This window comes from Cebidichthys violaceus, unplaced genomic scaffold, assembly GCF_023349555.1.
Source record: "Cebidichthys violaceus isolate CVI_PGR_0920_01 unplaced genomic scaffold, fCebVio1.0.p SCAF_6, whole genome shotgun sequence".
NCBI lineage: Eukaryota > Metazoa > Chordata > Actinopteri > Perciformes > Stichaeidae > Cebidichthys > Cebidichthys violaceus.
Genome location: NW_027176816.1, coordinates 16,300,033 through 16,315,923, shown reverse-complemented (window position 1 = coordinate 16,315,923; position 15,891 = coordinate 16,300,033). Strand labels below are relative to the sequence as shown.

General features: G+C 40.6%; 1 protein-coding gene across 1 annotated transcript; it reads right to left on the bottom strand.

The window, feature by feature from the left end:
- Window positions 1–301: 301 nt before the first annotated feature.
- rbbp8l (retinoblastoma binding protein 8-like) lies at window positions 302–14,305 on the bottom strand. The gene is made up of 14 exons (XM_068733183.1): window positions 14,245–14,305; window positions 11,297–11,379; window positions 11,126–11,168; window positions 8,091–8,186; window positions 7,625–7,737; window positions 7,340–7,415; window positions 6,382–6,569; window positions 6,227–6,270; window positions 5,707–5,768; window positions 4,670–5,408; window positions 4,472–4,568; window positions 4,320–4,378; window positions 4,013–4,157; window positions 302–2,753 (listed from the first exon to the last, which is right to left on the bottom strand). The coding sequence occupies exons 2-14, from the start codon at window positions 11,355–11,357 to the stop codon at window positions 2,692–2,694; spliced, it is 1,785 nt and encodes a 594-aa protein (XP_068589284.1). The 5' UTR covers window positions 11,358–11,379; window positions 14,245–14,305; the 3' UTR covers window positions 302–2,691.
- Window positions 14,306–15,891: the final 1,586 nt, after the last annotated feature.

The window sequence follows — 15,891 nt, the reverse complement described above, 5'->3', positions numbered from 1 at the left end:
AATAGAATGGTTTTACAGGAATCTGACCATTGAGATGATTTCCTGTAACAGTAAAGTTGTAACACACCACAAACTTTGGATGGTTTCCACTGGTTTCTACATCCGTGTTTATCACACCGCAATGGTTTTGCATAATGTCCTGAACAAAAAGTCAAACATGATGTTACTTATAGTTCCCAGAACACTCTTCATTATTCACTGAGGGTTGTCCCCCTTCAGTATGTGTACAGCAGGTGTGTGGTAAACTTGCTATTGTAGGATATATAAGAGCTGGATCAAATACAGAGGGAGCTACAGAAGCAACATTCAAAAACAGAAGTTTATTTCAGCATTAGAAGAAGAGCATTCGGACAAAAGTCTCTAAGAGTATACATTGTATCATTAGAAAAAAACAACAACAACAACATTTCTGCTGAGGCCACACAACAACACAGCATTTAGCTCGATGGATTAGCATACAGTAAAAGCCAAAGCACAGTAGTACTTACAATACAATCAATCTCATTTTAATTAACTGAGCGATACAAACGGCAGGGGAAGGCTATTTTGTCCACTGACCACTGACCAGTACTGTGCTTAATGGACTCTAATGGCTTTAGAGAGACATGATAGAAAAACTAGAAATCAATATAACAGCATTACGGCTGCACAGGTTTTCACACACAGGATAATAAAAAGTGCACACTTTTGCAAAAAGAAAGAACTGAAAAATAACAATCAACTTTTTTAGTAAATATTGGCTGATTCTGCCTCTTGATTAGGGCATCGCCATTAAAAAAAATAGCTTATATATTTACTCAAAATGGACACATTGACTTAACAGTGCAGTGCCATAAAAGTATAGGTTATTCAACTGACTCTGTCACTGTGTTTTTATCACTTCCATCCACCCGGCTTACCACAAGCTGTCACAGCTGTGAACGGAAAGTTAATACTTGCAAAATATGTGCATTCTGAAAATGAAAAAGAGGAAGAGGAACATGTTTTTTCTTGGGTAGTCACTTAAGACGGGGTGAGGGGAATGGACGTACTGTGGCAAAAAATAGCCAGGCAGTGACAGTAATGTCAGTTTGAGTTTACCTTGTCAAAATGGGCGGCGACGTGTTACAAAATGTGTTTTAAGCATTATGTGTGTCAGTTCTCCACCAAACAACTATAAGCTGCTGAACAGGATGCTAATGTGTGCTTACATGCACATTCATATTTGACAATAAATGTTTTATTCAGATGGAGAGAGTCTAAAGACATTTTCTCCATATACTAATTTTCATCATTGTTATTTTGGATTTAGTAACTTCATGGAAATGGAATTTGTGTTGCTAAAAAATCCAAATAATTAATAGACTATGATGGCATTAAAACACTGGTTCATTTTGGAATGTCCAAGGTAGTACATTCACATTTATGCTAGCAGGAATTGGACATATACAATTTATTGCAAACACTATATGGTACGAGACGTCAAATGTTCCAGTTCATAAAATGACTATTTGAATATCCTGAAACTAAACGGAATATTAACATCCATATAAGTGACAGTGAATATTGGCCTTACGATCATCAGGTGGAAACAAACAACTCCACATGAATCCAAGTGTTGCTCTGTGTCTGCTGGAAAATTAAATTTTCCGTAATTAAAATTCAATTTACCGTTTTAAACAGTTCTTTAAACATGTGGTAATGCTGTGAATTGAAATAAAACAAAACAAACTAGAATGAGCGCCTTGAGGTTGTATGCCTCCACCAACCAATGGACCAGATGTACTGACAATCCGAAAACATAAGGCCTCTGGCGGCGGCTGTGAAGGCTGACTTTTGCTTTCACACTGGACACAAACAGCAGACTCCTTTGTTAAAGTCCTTTGTTTGTTCGACCCAGCCAGCAACCTGACCTCCTCTAAGCAGGCTTCTGCGGACTCTCATCAGAAACTTATTTGTGATATGTCAAAACCAAACGTAATCCTCAACAAAATACATTTCCCTCGAAACGTAATTCACAATGCAGTTTTGTTGTATGGGGAAGTGATTTATTGGAGGCTGGCTGGATGTGTAAAGAGAAAACTGTTTGCTAATGTGTTTGCCACATAAATTCTTTTAAGGGGATATCATTTGTCATTCCGTTTACAACTTGTTCCTGTTGCCCCCAAGTGACCAACACTATGTTAATGCAGGTTTAGGGCTATTTCAGTCAGGGAAATAATTTCCATGTTTAATTTAGAATTCCCATGTAGTTTCCTGAAAAATTTAAAATGCAGTTGCTTTGATTTGTAGTGTCCTCTTAGTCCTCTTAGTCACTGTTTTGATTGCATGGCATGCAACTTTACTGTTGTGATTCACAGCCACAGCAGGCTGCTATTTGCACCAAAAAGGTCTTTAAAGCCCCACTCCACCTGTCCAGCACCAACAGAGCCAGATATCGCCCTCAGATAGTAGCTGGAAAGCAAAACTCAGCTAAAAGGAGAGTAAATATTGGACTTTCATTCAGTGGCCAGAAACAGAACTCCAAATGAATAAATATGAATTAAGGTTGCTCCATATCTACACCAATGTTTGCTATTTTGTTAGCCGTATCAACTTTATAAGATACACGTAAGTGATGTGTGCACAGCTCATTGCAGTGCCCCCAGGTGGCAAAATCCGTTGATGCAGGTTTAAGTGAGATCACTATGAGTCAATGTTATATCATGCTCTTTAGCAAGTGCCGTTCTCCTCAGTTCTCACTGTGATCTTGAGTTTCCTCTCCCGCTGGACGTCTGTGAGGAAGAAAAAAGGAATTGTTAAAAACAAAAACAGTTGGTGAGGGTTCGTCGAGTGGATTACAATACTGTGCATTCACAATGTAACACCCTATCCATTAGAATTGTGTTTAATTGTAATGAATGTGTGAGACGTCCATACGTGGTTGTCAGGCATCTCAGATATCATACGTGTGTACAAAAAACGGAAGCAAAATGTACATGGACCACGTGTGGAAACATATCTTGGCCCGTAAAGCTTTAGAAATGTGATTGGTCTTGAAGACCAGACACAGGAAGAACAGAAAGAAAGGAAGAGGGGAAGAAAGAGTAGGGATGACCTGAATAGTCAACTATTCAACAATTCGATCAAAGGAGCCTGATTCGACTGCCAAAATCACAGTCGAAGCATCACAGTGGTTATAAAAGAAATTATCATTTCATTTGGGCTATATGGGTGCTGAAAGTCTGAGTTCACATATAATTGACACTTCACTTAGTCCTCCCCCACCTTGAATGTAAATTGGCCAATCATAGCATAGCATTAGTAAGCTTAGACCAGGGTCTCACAACTATCCGGCTCTGCTCAATACACTCTCATGCAGTCGTTGCAGATTTTCCTCATTTTCAGGATGGTTTAAACTTTAGTGGATTTGGAGCTAGTCATTCTCAAACGTTGTGTTATAGGGATGCTCATTACCCGGAGAGGTTGGAAGGAGAGATACGTTTCTGAACTGCTTCTTTTACACTGTGATCTGTAGCTTTAGCTTCTACCTTTATCTTTATGTCGTCACTGCTGAATCAGTTTGAAATCCTGGATATATCCTTCAAACAAATATTGTAGACCCTTTCTGTCTGCTTCTCTCTGAACTCGCTTTAAAAAAAAAAAAGATAATATTTATTTAGTGCAGTTAGTGACAGTGTGGGCTCCATGTAGCTCTGACAGCTTGAATAGCAGCGGTGTCGACAAAATGCACCATTCAAATTTGACGGAATAGAATCTTGGAGAAGAGTAGGAACAGCTGTTTCTGGCTCGCGTCTCACTCCCTCTCGTTCCTTCTGTCTTCTTGCATTAGGACGAAAGTTCTACTTCCTACCACAAAAAGCAAGCAGGCTGAAATCGCGTCTCTCTATCGATGTCCGCTCTATCGATCTCCGCTCTATCTACATGATGACAACGATAGGGAAAGCTTGACCACTCAGATTCTGCGAAGTAAGTTCTGAGTTTGGGACACCCCTGAGAAAAGACACACGAGGAAATGTGAAGCAATGCCTACGGTCTGTTTCCGAGTCTCTGTCGTTTTCTGTCTCCACAAATGTCCTCTTCCTCTTGCTGCCCTGGTTGCTCTCTTGTCCTGACACGCTCCCCTCCTCGCCGTGCTCATCTGAGCTGCTTCTTGGCTCAGCTGCTGGTGACGATGACTGTGATGAGGCAGAGGAAGCACACAGGCTTACAATGGAAGGAAAGCTCCATTTCAAGTAAAAATTAACTAGAACCAGCTAATATTTTCACATAGAAATTGTTATATTGAGTGAGTAAATATACGGCAACACAGCCTCAACTGTATCTGCTTTGGACCTCACCTTGCCATGTGATGATAAGGATTCTTGCAGAGCAGAATTCAGGTTCTCCAGCACCACTACTATTAGATAAATGACACCAGAAAGTATTATTTCCCTGTGCATATTAAGTACATGTATGAACACACAGACACGTAGGAATCTAAGCTCTTCACCTGGACGTAATGATATAGTGAGGATGGGCACCTTCTTCCCGTTGCATTGGTCTGTCTTTCCATTCACCTCCTCGTTCTGCTCCTGCTCTTTGATTACCTGCAGTGATGAGATCATCTCATACCATGAATACCGTTTGTCCCCCCCCTCTTTACCATCAAGCACCTATTTGTTTTGATTTTATTGCCAAAACAAATTACCTTGTGGTTATAGTCACTGGTAGACTCTTCCTCTTCTTGTTTTACTGGTGGGCTGGAAGTCCAGGAGCACGAGGGAGGAAAGCCAGGAGAAGGTAATGATACCGCTCCAGGTGAAGATGGATTGGCCTTCTCATCCTTGTCAGGGCTCGTCTGTCCTCTCTCTCCACCATGTATGGATAATGGCGAATCATCTTTTGCCATTTGGCTGGATTTGGACTTTCCTTGATCCGACAGGTCCAGAGGCCCGTCATACGCCTCTCTTAGCCCTTCTGCAGAGACCCTCTCAGTTTTGGATGGCGGACTTTCCTTTATCTCTTGGGGCTTAGTTTGACTCTCAACATGCTCCGGCAAACTTCTCAACCTGAACACCACAGTTGGTTCCTTGGCATGGGGCTGAGGGGCGCTCTGCTTCTGCCAGGGAGACCCAAAAACCTGCCTTATAGGGCTGGCATGTTGGCTAGTTGGGATCAGGTTGGGAAAGCGTGGCAGGTTTGGCTTGGGAGACGGTTGCACCAGGCTGGTCCTTGGAGCAGCTGCGGTAACCCAGTCTGAGGATTCAGATATGGGCCAGGGAAAACTGACAGGGCTGCTCTTGATTGGCTGAGGACGGCAGGGGACAGGAGCATGGAGCACATGTCTGCTGGGGTTCACTTCTCCACCAATCGAGTAAGAAGAGTTCTTAAGGAGAGCTTTAGGAGGGATAGTGCATCGCTGGTCCTGTCCTTCAACAATCTGGGCTCTAAGTTTTGAGAAAACAGGCAGATATGTTGAGGTTAAAATGTTTGTGCAGGTAATTAGACAATAATGCATTACTTAGTAATAGTAATAAGATTACATTTTCCGCAACAAGATTTCAATCTGTAATATAGTTGTTTAAAGCTGACTGATTGTTCTTTTTTGGCTCCCAAAACAACTCTTTGTTTAAATTTCAGAACACCCAATCACTGATTTGTTACATTCACTGATCCATTCTTCCATTGTTCATATAGTGGCACAACAGACTTTTTTTTGCTAATTCGCATGTCCCTCTGTCCCACCTTCTCTCTTCAAGACGGCTTACACCATGTTCCGTCCTCCAGGAGAGAGGCTTGTATGACTCCTGTGAGAGTGGAGGAGGCCAGAAGGAAAAAGGTATGACCATATTTGTGGCTATCCTTAATCACATAAATTAAGGTAATAGTTTGACATTTTGGAAAGAACAACAGAAAAAAGAAGCTCTCTTAATGAGAGTTTGATGACAAGATGGATACCACTCTGTGTACACTAAATATGAAGCCACAACCAAGAGACAGATAGCTTAGCTTAGCATAAAGACCAGAAACTAGGGTCACAGCTTGCCTGGCTCTGTCCAAAGGGATTTGATTTGTTTTTACACTTCTCGAGGATTAAACAAAAATGAGAAACACTGTGTTATTTTACTGAGCGTTAGAAATGCAGATAGGTGGATGTTTTTGCAGGCTAGCTGTTTCCATCGGTCTTTACTTGTATGCTAAGCTAACAATCTCCTGACAGATATGAGAGTGGTCTTCTGAGCTAACTCAGAATTTAGAAACTTACAAAGTAGCTTCTGTTCATCCCTCTCAATCGTCTTAGTTCACTTTCTGTCATGAAACACAAACAAGAACTTCATGTAAGAAAGAGAGCGTGATAATCAACAACACAAACAAGCAAACAGATATCCTCCTCCCAGCTCTTCTTCACATCATCCTCACCTTCAGCTCTTTGGTCCATCTCCATTTTCACTGCAACAGTGCCATCTGCTGGCTGGTTACTTGCCCTGCTGGTTGCCTTAGTGACAAGGGCCACAGGTCCAGGAGAGGGTGAAAGGTCAGGGGAGCTGTTTGGTTTGACCTCTGTGGTGATGCTGTGGCTATTGAGGGAGTGCTCACCAGGACCTTTTCTACACAAACACACACAGTGTTGCATGGTTGGTGTGTGAGAAATTGCTTTCAGGTAGTCCACAATCAACCACTGGGAGTTGACAGGGAGATCCTTTTATAACGGTAATTGTTATGATATTGGTCATGCAAGAAAAAGGTTTTAATGTACTGTACATAAGCTATGCAAGATTGTTATAACAACTTTCACAAACAAAAAACTAAATAAATACTGGTCACATATCGCTGCATTGACTACAACTATTGAGAAATGATAAATTGAAAAATTGAAAAAGAGTTGAAGTTGATTCACATCAATAAAAAGGGAATGAGAGTATAACGGACGTTCCCATTCAACTCAACACAGCAGGTTGCTCAGAGTGGCGGCCATTTTCAACACGGATGTATATAGAGAACTTGATAAAGCGTTGGAGGCTTGCGTGAAAGTTGCCCAGTGGCGCATGAAGTCAATAAAGTCAGACTTCCGTGTAAAAAATGACCCTGATCTACTGGAGATCTGCTGCATCCATGGGCCCATAGAGGAAGTGCAATAGTGTTTTCCTTTAACCCCGTCTCACAAACTCTCAATATCAGTTTGCTCACCTAAACGGCAGTTCATTATGCCTCAGGAAATAACTCTGGATCAGTGCATTTTACAACTCTATGGATCTAATGATTTTAAAGAAAAAGCACAACACCGCCTCATGTTTCCTGCTTCCTTTGGAGCAGGAAACCCCCCCCCCAAAAAAAAGTTCACTTGTCCATTCTACTTTCATTCTATTTCCATACTCACTCAAGGGCTGCTCTGATACTCCTGAGCTCCTCTCTAAGTAGCTTGTTCTCCTTTTTCAGGTTGTTCATCTCTCCCGCTACAACACAGAACACAAGACATGATCAGAGCACTTTAAATTGTATTTTTAGGGGAATAGGGAAAAAACATGAATGGGAGGTTGAGAAAGTTGTGCCAAATGCCAGAAGCCAAAGAAGAGACAGGAAGTGAATGTGTGGCATTAGAGTAAAGCGATGGATCAAGAATGGATGAAAGGTTGATTTTGAAAGACGGGCGTGAACAGAATACCCAGTAGAGTGATGTGCTGGATGCTCTGTATCTGTGAGGACTCAAATTCCTGCTGTCTCCTCTTGGCTACCTCCTGAGTCACTGTGCATCGGTCACACAGCCCCGCCCTCAGCCTACACAGGCAGCAGAAAACCACACAACACCAGAAACACAATTGGCTGATTTTGAAAACACTCATATAATCTTAATGTTCAGGTACTAAATGCAGTAGCCAGTGAAGTTAAACACAATTAACAGTCTATTAAAGCCAGACTACGTAACTTTTGAAAAAAGAAGTGATACATTCTACAAGTGAAATGTTGAATTTTTAAGCATTGCCGCAGCCTCACTAGTTGATAGTGGCTAATGTTAGCACACTTTAAATCCAAATTGCTGTGGTGCCGACATTACTCTGTTTGCTGACTCTTCTCTACTTGTTCGACAATTTATATATATATAGGTCATATATAACCTGATCTAACTGTACCTGTTTTCCAGTGTCTTGATGTTCTCGGTGAGTACTCTCTGCTGTTCTTTCATCTGCTGGTTTTTGGAAAACAGGTCCTCCATTCGCTTTGTATCACTGTTGACACACACACACACACACACACACACACACACACACACACACACACACACACACACACACACACACACACACACACAATGACACATACACACAAAACAATAATCAGACTACTGTTAAAAGGTAATGGCAATCAGATGTCACAGAAGTATTTTTACGATCATCAGTGAGATGCAGAATGATTCATCGTCTCTCATTCATTTCTAAAGAACAGGCAGTCAAGAATCATCCTTTTAGTTTCAATGCTGTTGCAGCATTTCAGCATCAGTCTCCACATGTACACTCCTCCTTTCATTTATATAAGTAAAAGTATCAAGAACACACTATAAAAAAAGTGCGATGACGTTCAGAAAATGTGCTTTTACACCAAAGTACAGAAGGATTGTTAAGAAAATGTACTTGAAGTTCACGTTTAAAACCGTGGAGATGACGGTGGACTTTAGGAAGAGCCCCCCAACACTGCCCCCCCACATCACAAGACACAGCAGCACTGTGTCTGCTGTGGAAACTTCTGCTATCCACAATCTCCAGAACTTAAAGTGGGACGGTCTAGAAGCCTTGAGTTGGGTATTTTAGTTGTCGTCATCTTGGTTTTTTTCAAGTGGCTTTTTAAAAAAAAATTTGTCTCCATCAAGTGACAAGAGAGGGTGGTGCAACCGAATGCTGATCTAGACATTTTTAGGCGACCAAAATGTTACAATTAACCTTCATGAAGGTTTACACACTATGTTAGGTTAGCATTTTGAAGTGTTTTTCAAGTGATTGCAAGATATTTCACTTTTGAATGCTTGTGTCTTATGTCTTATTGAAAGAAGTGTAAAAGTATTCACTTTTAGTGTGTGAGGAATCACAAAAAACTGTATACAGACAGTCTTAGGCTTCAAGAAACACAAATAAGAAACTCCATAATTAATAAAGTTGTTATAATGTTTTATAACAGATCAAATGATCCAACTAAAAACAAGAACAACTGGAAGTGAAATGAAAAATTTAAACTGCCCTGAGGATAAAAGGCAGGGAAGAGAAAAACTGGATGTTCCAAGTTCAGTAAACCACAATGCTCAACAGAAACGTTTAAAAGTACATGTTGAAACTAAAAATTCTAACACACAGCTTAGTCTGAACATGTCAAACATATTTTCAAACTGATGTTTTGATATAGTTTTACTGTTGTTCAGTGTGGCCCCCATTAACTTCAATTCATAAAGACTTTTCTATGTTTTATGGATTCTTTGTTCACTTTAGAGGTATGCGAGAAGCATTCTTCACAAAGTCAAGGTAACACGGGGTGAGTAATTGATATAAAAATTATCATTTTGTGGTATTCCTTTAATTTTGAAAATCGTTAATGTAACAGTGTAAAAAGTAAAATTGCAAAAGTATGTATTTAATTTTGACTTGCATGTTTGGCTGTTTGCTGTCTCTACTTGGCAACCAAAGGCCAAGAATTGGTTGCCAATTTCTAGAAATGGTCGATAATGGCAACCTGGCAACCCTTACTGTCAACCCCTGAAAACAGCAGGCACCTGCAACATAATCCAACCTTGTGATCATGTGCGACAAGGACCCACATTAAGAGATAAATAAGATACAAAGTAATGGGATAAAAAAAACAAGTAAGAGCCTTTTAAATCAAGAAAAACCCAGTGTCTCTTATGCCTTACAGAGAGAGAGGGCATCCCAATCTTACAGCACACATCTTACAGTGATGAGTATTATAATTATCTCTAGTGATACATCTCAGTGATAAACAAACCCGGTCTAACCTCCTGAGCCGCAGGTTAAAAAAAGAACTAAACAAGACAAACAATGGCAATGTTAGCATTGTCATTGCAAGTATGTAATGGGCTTGTTAACATGCTGGCAATAGCATTTAGCTCAAAGTACCACTGTGTCTAAGTAGCCTAACCTGCAGCCTCACAGATTAGCTAGCATGGCTGCAGAATCATAGCTATACTGTTGAATTTCCTCCTTGAGTATCTGTGACGCTGTAGGAACACCTCTTGCATCGGTATTATTACATTGTAGCCAGGTGGCAACCATTGAAGTCTATGAGAAAATGACCCCTTCTTCTCACTTGATTTATTACCTCAGTAAACACTGTAAACATGAGTTTATGGTCTCAATCTATAGTTTTAAGTCTTCTTCAATACAACATGATGTTTATTTGGTAAATTATGGTCTCATTTAGAGTCAAATTGATTGACAGATCGCTGCCACTACCAGAGACGTATACGACATCTTTACGTCACTCCTCGGCATTCCAAATATGTTAACTTCTGTTCACTGGTTGCAAAAAGTCAAGACGGCGACGGCCAAATTGCTGAACTTGAGGCTTCATAACAGCAGTCCACAAACCAATGGGGGACGTCACGATGACTAGGTCCACTTAGTATACAGTTTATAATTGTGGCATGTTTAGTGACTGCAGTCTACAGCGTTCTCCCTCAACACTGGACCAATTTCAAACAGTTTTGTCCCCATTAGTCACTAAAAACATGGTAAGATAGGATCCAGGTTGAAAAAAATGACACAGGTTTCCCTTTAAGTGGAAAAATGTTTGGATGCTTCATTTGAAATTGACTCAGACTTTCTTGGAACTCCCAGTTGTAACAGGAATCTAAAATAACCCCACACCTTTGCCAGCTGTTTTTTCTGTGTGTTTTCAGTGTAATAGAAACAAAGATTTTGTGACCCAATACAAGACTGAACAACTTGTTGCAACATGAGCTTCCTCTCGAGCTAAACATGACACTAACAAAACGCAGGGCGAGGTGCAGCGCAGGACCAGCACGTTCGCCTGGTCCACAAAGACTTCACGCTCGAGCACGGTGCCCACAGTGGTTGAACCTGTGCACATCTGAACCTGAATATCTTGTCGGTGTTGTCTAAACATGATCATGCAGAGACCTCAGCGAGGTTAACGATTCACTCACCAGCCTTTCTTGTTGGACAGCTCTTGGATTTTCCCTTGCCAAGCTGCAGACCAAGAACACAACACACCTGGTTATAATTCTTGGGAATTATTTGAGATATTACAGCTCTCTCTATCTCTCTCTCTTTTATTTCTGTTAACAATGGCTGCTGTTTCCATGATTTCTACTTACCCTCCACTTCTCGCTCGTGGACCTCCCGCATTTTGAGGAGTAGGCTGTTGAAGCACTCCATTGCAATTATACTTTGAGTCTGACTGTACAACAAAAAAAGACAAAAAACAAAAAAACATGTTTTTGATGGATTGGTTGGAATTGTACCGATTTGGGGATTTGGGGCTATTTATCTTGCATAACATGTCTTCTTTCAGACTAGTGGAAACAAAAACATTCACAATACACATTCAGGTGATTATTTATTTTTCTATTTGAGTCCGTTACCATTAGATAATGACTTATTTGTATATTTAAACATAACATTTCAGACAATTTGTGATACAAAAAGTTATTGTCTTAATGTAAGTAATCAACTCGAGAAGTTTCATGTGGATATGTATTAGTTTCTTTACCTGTAGTGTCAAAATGTTATGTAATGTTATGTTATTTTACTAAACATATCTTCAACAATCGTTTCCTCTAAATACATTTTGTTCTCCACTTCAGTAGCGCTTACATACATCAAAATGACCAGTTTCATTCCTATCTATATTCTGAAGGTTTTTACAGAAGGGTTTGTTCATATATACAACATTTTATTCGACAGTGATACAAAGAGAAATTCAAAGTTCCCTTGATAAAGACCTCTGACTCATATCAACAAAATGAAACAAGATTTTTGAACTTGGCTTTATCAAATGTTCGGAGTTGTGTTTTGGGCTATTTATGCAAATGATCACACATTTGATAAGCTAATGTCTAATTTGCATATTTAAACATGCATTTTCAGAAAACTTGTAATACAAAAAAATAATGTTCTTAATGTAAGTAATCAACTCGTGAAGTCTCATGGTGATATATATTAGTTAATTTGCTTTGCCTATTCACGTTAGGCTTGACGTAATGACTCTTTACACAGCCTAAATCCAACGCTTTCACCGAGTATTACAACTTTAAACAACTCATGGAGTGAGAACACAGTAAATCAGTCAGTTATCAAGAGCTTGGGCGTTATAGCCCGAGGACTGCTGGGTGTTTGGGGACACCGCACACTACTTGCTGTCGCTATCATGATGTGTCGCTGCTACACAAATGTGTTATATCAAGGTAGATTAAAAACTAGCTAGACTGGTCCTGCAAGGCCTGGCACTTAGCCCCTTGGTTTGTGTTCCAAGTACACAGCTTTTAACTGTTTGCAAAATGTGTATCACATTGCATGCATCTTGCAAAGTAACAAATAAGACATCGTTCATTGATTTGTCTTTTTTGCCGTCAAACTGAAATCCTCAATGTGTCACTGATGCGTGAAGCACAAATAGACGCACTGAATACCGTTTATCATTTTGATCAGTGGGGATCCGGCTTTCTTGACATGTCAGGATATGTCGGGCTGTTCAGATCAGCGGAGCAAGAAAAGACCTGTCTGCCTTCATGTGCCTGCTCTGCTGTCTCTAGGTCATTATTCACACACACTCACACGCACGGACAAGTTGTCACTGTTTAACAATCTTTTGCTATGTAGTTAAATTATATTTCCATTATATGTATCCTTTAAAGGAGCAGTGTAACATGTAGTCAAACAAAGGGGGGCAGAGTTTCACCTCTACTTTGAGGTTCATACAATCACAAAATCCAATTGTCAGTGAAAATAAAAAACAACAACAACTAACTACCAGCAAGGCTTGAATATGCAAAATACGACCAAACTCTGAGAGCAAAAATGACAAAGCGCTGAAAAAACTCCTGTCGCGCCTGCCGTTACTAAGCAACCAAATCTGCTTGCTAGGATGACAAAAATGATGATGAAGTTGCGTTAATTTAGCACTATTAATTAATATTATAATTGAGCGGCCCCTGACGCTGCCATCTTATAATCTTCATGTGTGGCGTCGGCCTTTAGTTTATGTTTGCCATCTACGTGTCTGTGCCAGTAAGTGTGGCTTTACTGTCCGTTTTTCTATTCGATTAAATCCATCATGGCAGAAACAACACCTTCGTCTCGGAGGTCAAGGTGATGGTGCGAGACGTTTTCCCGTTTCAGCCATGCTGGATTCAATTTAATAAACAAACTATCAAAATGTACACGGACCACGTATGAATGAATGAAGAGCCCACGGGGCAGAGCCCTTCTTCGTCCTCTCATATTGGACTGAGGACAGACTGGACGCTAAAGAGACTCACTATCGCCTCTCCAGGTTACAAGTGGTATTACAGTACAGGACGGGCTGGGGCTAGCTGGTTAGTGTGCTCACTTAACTAGAAATCTACAACACATGGACATCTTTGACATGACTTCAACCCTGTGACCTATTCACATTCGTCTGATAATGTAATTTTTTGAACGTTTTTAGCAAAAATTCTGTTCACATCTAGTACTGCCAACACTGTGTGACACTTCTACAATACGCCGTCCTGGCTCCTCCTCGACAGCTCGTCTCACTCATCAGACGGAGTGTGACGCTGAGTTTTAACTATGACAACCAGAGAGAAATGTGTATGGAGAGAATACTGCTTTTGTGTAAATAACAACAAATGCTGAAGTACAGTCTGTCACACTTGTATGAGCCCCACCCTACACCCACACACACACACACACACACACACACACACTTATAAAAGCACATCTTGTCTCTAATGTCCTCAATATGATCCCTGAGCATATGATAACGTAGTTTGTGAGCTTTATTACGCACCGTGTTTGCTTAATTAAATGCCTTATCTCGTTATTGACAAGCAGTTTTATATCTATTTATATAGACTTCGGTACATTTTTACAAGATTGTTCACAAATTTCACAATGAGCATGGAAAGCCTCATAAGGTCATGAGCATTTCCTGAATTCCAGCTCATGTCTTTGACCTCACTCGCAGCTACACATACCTGCGCCTGCCTTAACCACCTGTCAGCCACCCGGTCTATACCGGCCCTCGAGGCAACAACCAGGATCTTAATCAACGGCAACTCACCTCACACAGCCGAGGATTCCTTCAGCCGCTCGCTTGCTCGGGCTCCAGAGATGGGCCGAGTGGTACAGGAATGACAGAGGGAAATGAAGGCAATGAAGAGGAAGAGAGGATAATAAGGTGAGGAAGAACGTCCCACAGCCTGCCCTTCTCTAATCTCTCCACCCCAGAAAACCGGTCGGAGCTGTCATCCCCTTAAGGAACACAAACATCGAGGCCCGGGCAAGTTCTCCCTTGATTTTCCTGTTCCTGCTGAAATCCCACATAACCGGCTAAACCGGCTCCATAAAGCCCTGTGAGGATAGAGAAACAAAGCCGATTGGGAAACACAAACATGTGATGCAGAAGCCTGCAGTGGTTGTAATCATAAGTTAGAGAAGAAGTGTTTTCTTTTTCATTTTTTTAAGTATTATTATTTTTTGTTCATAAATAAACTTCAAATAGTGGCATGAGTCATGACGCATAAATCACATATTGATTTATGTGAAAATTCCTTTTCGTTGTTTTAAGTCTGTTGTTTGTGCTTTTATGTGAAACTTTTATGCTGCGGTCTTGGCTAGGACTGGTAATATAAAGGCTGAAAACCATCACATAAAATAACCCTTGGAGCGTGGAATTTTAATAACTAGTACAAAAGACTATGTCCCGAACTTTAACCCTCCCACTTAACAACTCAGAGGTTGTGATCACACAATGGGAGTGTGATAACAATTTTATTGTAAATTGTTCCAATTTAATAAAAAACATATTTTTAGTCCTGACAGAGGCAACTGTGTGTGTGAAACGGGCCAAAAAGCAGCGACAGGGTGTATTGGACATGGTGTCTATGGTTGGTATGCAAATTTGACAGGACAACAACAGGCAATAGAAATGGTGTACTATGGTGTCTATGAAGCTTGACTTGATCCATGCTTGATTAGAAAAATGCCATTTCCTGATTCCTGAACCAGATTCCTCACAACCGGCTGGACGGGGCACAGGCGGCATCTCCCTCGTCATCGTCTTACTCTCATTTAAATTGCCACTCCCTGTAGTCACAGGTATCATACATATCTATGAGAGGATGGAAAGTATGAAGATATGATTATATGTTTACATTGTCAGCGTTCACTGATACTCACGGAAAAAGACAGAGGCAGAGAAGGAGTCCCTCTAGGACGGAAAGACATGCAATAGACGTAATGATAACAGAATGTAGAATTACAAAATGGAAATTCAGAGTGGCAATAAAGACTTATATGAATAATAGGGATAGAGTTCAAGACACTTCTAGTTATTGCCAAACAGATTACACACACATCCCTTAAGCACACCAGTCTCACAGAGGAAGAAGAGACAAGAGATAAGGAGGATGGATTTAATTACAAAGACTTCTGGAGGGAAGCCAAATGGAGAGGGAGAGGTCCAAGTAGCCAATGGTACAGAAAAGAGAGAACACAGGAGGGGTACAGGAAAAGAGAGGCGGAAGAGGGAGAAGGGAGACTTGTACACAGCATGGACACATATGGGCTGCATTGATGTTTTTTGGACAGTTTGGACAGATGTTGCATGGACAGTTTCAACAATATACTCATTGGCAGGACAGACATGTACTTTAACTACAATGGCTTAAAAGATACATTGAGACATTGGATCAATTACTGAATGGCC

Coding starts and splice junctions, on each gene's coding strand:
- rbbp8l (XM_068733183.1), bottom strand. CDS start 11,357: ATGGAGTGCTTCAACAGCCTACTCCTCAAAATGCGGGAGGTCCACGAG. Junction 6,570..7,339: donor AGTATCAGAGCAGCCCTTGA/GTGAGTATGGAA, acceptor GTGTTTGTGTAG/AAAAGGTCCTGGTGAGCACT. Junction 5,409..5,706: donor AGCCGTCTTGAAGAGAGAAG/GTGGGACAGAGG, acceptor CTCAAAACTTAG/AGCCCAGATTGTTGAAGGAC.